Below are 2,063 nucleotides of genomic sequence, written 5' to 3' on the forward strand. Positions count from 1 at the left end.
TTTCTTAGTGAGAAAACACCTTCTTTTTATTTGTTTAATTAACTCCAATTACATTTATTCCATAGGAAGAGAATTGAAACCATAAACCACCTTTTTTTTAAAAAAAAAAATGAAGGGACATGAGAATGATACTTGCCTTATAACTACCATATGATCGAGCACTTGTTTTATTTAGCTATTATATTTAAAATATTAAAAGCAATATATATGTTAATTATGGAAGTTTACAATGGATCGATAAGTCTTTCCAGGCTTCCATCCAGCCGGGATAACTTTGTTAGCAACAATCTTTTGGCCAAACTCGGATGTCAACTTTAAGGACAACGGGGCCCTTAATGGAGATCCCGAGTTCACCTTCCAAATCGCTCCCCACGATTGTTGCATTGGTTTCCACAACATGGAATTCGACTCCTTGAGTTCGACTTTTGAAAGACTTCCATCTCCGTTCTCATATTTAATCAACACTGAAAAGTAATGCGGGTTTGCCCCGGAATCCACCTGGAATGTCAGTGTATTTCGACGATAGTTGCATGATACCCTAAAAAAGTATTGAAAATATGTTACACTTTTTGAACATTTATAATATATATGTATACAATTAAAATTAAATTAATGTGCTACCAAAAAATAGTGATCAAGACTACTCTTTTTTTCCAACTCTCTTATGAGACCAGGACATTTTTTTTTAAGTAAATTAACGAAACATTAGATTGTGACATTTTCATTTCAATTAGAACGTTTTTAGTGAGAATCGAAATTTAATCTATATAAGTACCTTCTATATTGAATATTAAAGGTTCCAGCATTACGTAATTGTTGTCCCTTATTAAATTTTGCCATAGCGCCAAAAGCAGTGCCACTTAGGTCAAAGTGAGTCGACTCACAACCGGGGCACTGGTCGGTTATCACTACTGTCACAGGCTTACCAGAGCAAGCCGCGTTCTGATTCCTAGTGCACATCACCTGCAATAGTGTATTAATTCATTTTAATTGTTCAAATATTGTCATAAAAAAAAGATAACAAGTACTTTTATTTTTTTTGAAAAAACAAATATCAACATAAATTAATAAAGAGTGGGTTAAACATACAACTTATAAAACAACCAAATTAGCATTAGAAATAAAAAATTATATATTACTTGATAACAAGCTCCACATCCTTTTCCTGAAGCAAACAATGAATTGCTACCCGCAGATACCATTTTAGAAAATGGAGCCTGATTAACTGCAGTTTGGTATCCACACGCACCACCTATGAAATTTTGTAATTTTATATTATAATTTACGAGTTTTACATTAATAGTTGTTAACGAAAAATAATACAAAATTATTATAAATATATATATACCGTCACTTCCAGCGCCGCTAGGGCTTCCATACCAAGTTGCCTTAGCTATGGACCAACGGGAACTACGTATTCTTGACGTGACATTATGAGCATTCCGAACTTTCCGATGGAAGGCATAGACAGGCCTCGTTACTCCTATTACCATTGTGAGATATAAAAATGATAGAAACAAAGAATAATGGTAATTAGCCATTAGATGAAACTAAATGTTGAGTATATATGAAGAAGAATGAGAAAGCTATATAATACATACTTCTTAAGCATATTTCATTATATAAGACATTTTGTAAAAAAAAAAAAGGTGAAATAAATGATAACAAAATTCCACAAAGTTGAAAATGTAAGGATAATTTTATAATTTTATATACATATATAATCTACTAATTAAATTACTTAATTACTCCATGATTTTCTGATGTAATTCATATAGTTAGTGAAAATGTACTAGCTATATACTATATATTTCTGGGAAAGACTCAGCACTCGTGAACGTATCAGCAAGTATATGAACATCTCGGACGCGAGCTGTCTTCTATGTAGAGGAAATAAAGAAACCATAGATCACTTATTCGGGAGCTGTTGTATTGTTTTGGAGCTTTGGGACAGATTTTATAAAAGTCTGGAGCTGATCAGTTTCCCGAGTTAATGGAATAAATAAAAAATGCAGCATTACTCAAAGCCAAGGGAAATAAATTTGCAACAAGCGTGTTCAAGT

General features: G+C 32.4%; 1 protein-coding gene across 1 annotated transcript; it reads right to left on the reverse strand.

Moving 5' to 3' along the window:
* Positions 1–210: 210 nt before the first annotated feature.
* LOC124912738 (expansin-B18-like) lies at positions 211–1,493 on the reverse strand. The gene is made up of 4 exons (XM_047453387.1): positions 1,349–1,493; positions 1,140–1,252; positions 776–963; positions 211–538 (listed from the first exon to the last, which is right to left on the reverse strand). Exons 1-4 carry the CDS (start codon positions 1,491–1,493, stop codon positions 211–213), a joined length of 774 nt encoding a protein of 257 aa, XP_047309343.1.
* Positions 1,494–2,063: the final 570 nt, after the last annotated feature.

Source organism: Impatiens glandulifera, chromosome 8 (genome assembly GCF_907164915.1).
Source record: "Impatiens glandulifera chromosome 8, dImpGla2.1, whole genome shotgun sequence".
Lineage (NCBI taxonomy): Eukaryota > Viridiplantae > Streptophyta > Magnoliopsida > Ericales > Balsaminaceae > Impatiens > Impatiens glandulifera.

Excerpts from the sequence above, each read along its gene's own strand:
- LOC124912738 (XM_047453387.1), bottom strand. The coding sequence starts at position 1,493 with ATGGTAATAGGAGTAACGAGGCCTGTCTATGCCTTCCATCGGAAAGTT. Across the intron at positions 1,253-1,348 it reads TAGCGGCGCTGGAAGTGACG|GTGGTGCGTGTGGATACCAA; the intron begins GTATATATATAT and ends AAAATTTCATAG. Across the intron at positions 964-1,139 it reads GATGTGGAGCTTGTTATCAA|GTGATGTGCACTAGGAATCA; the intron begins GTAATATATAAT and ends ACACTATTGCAG.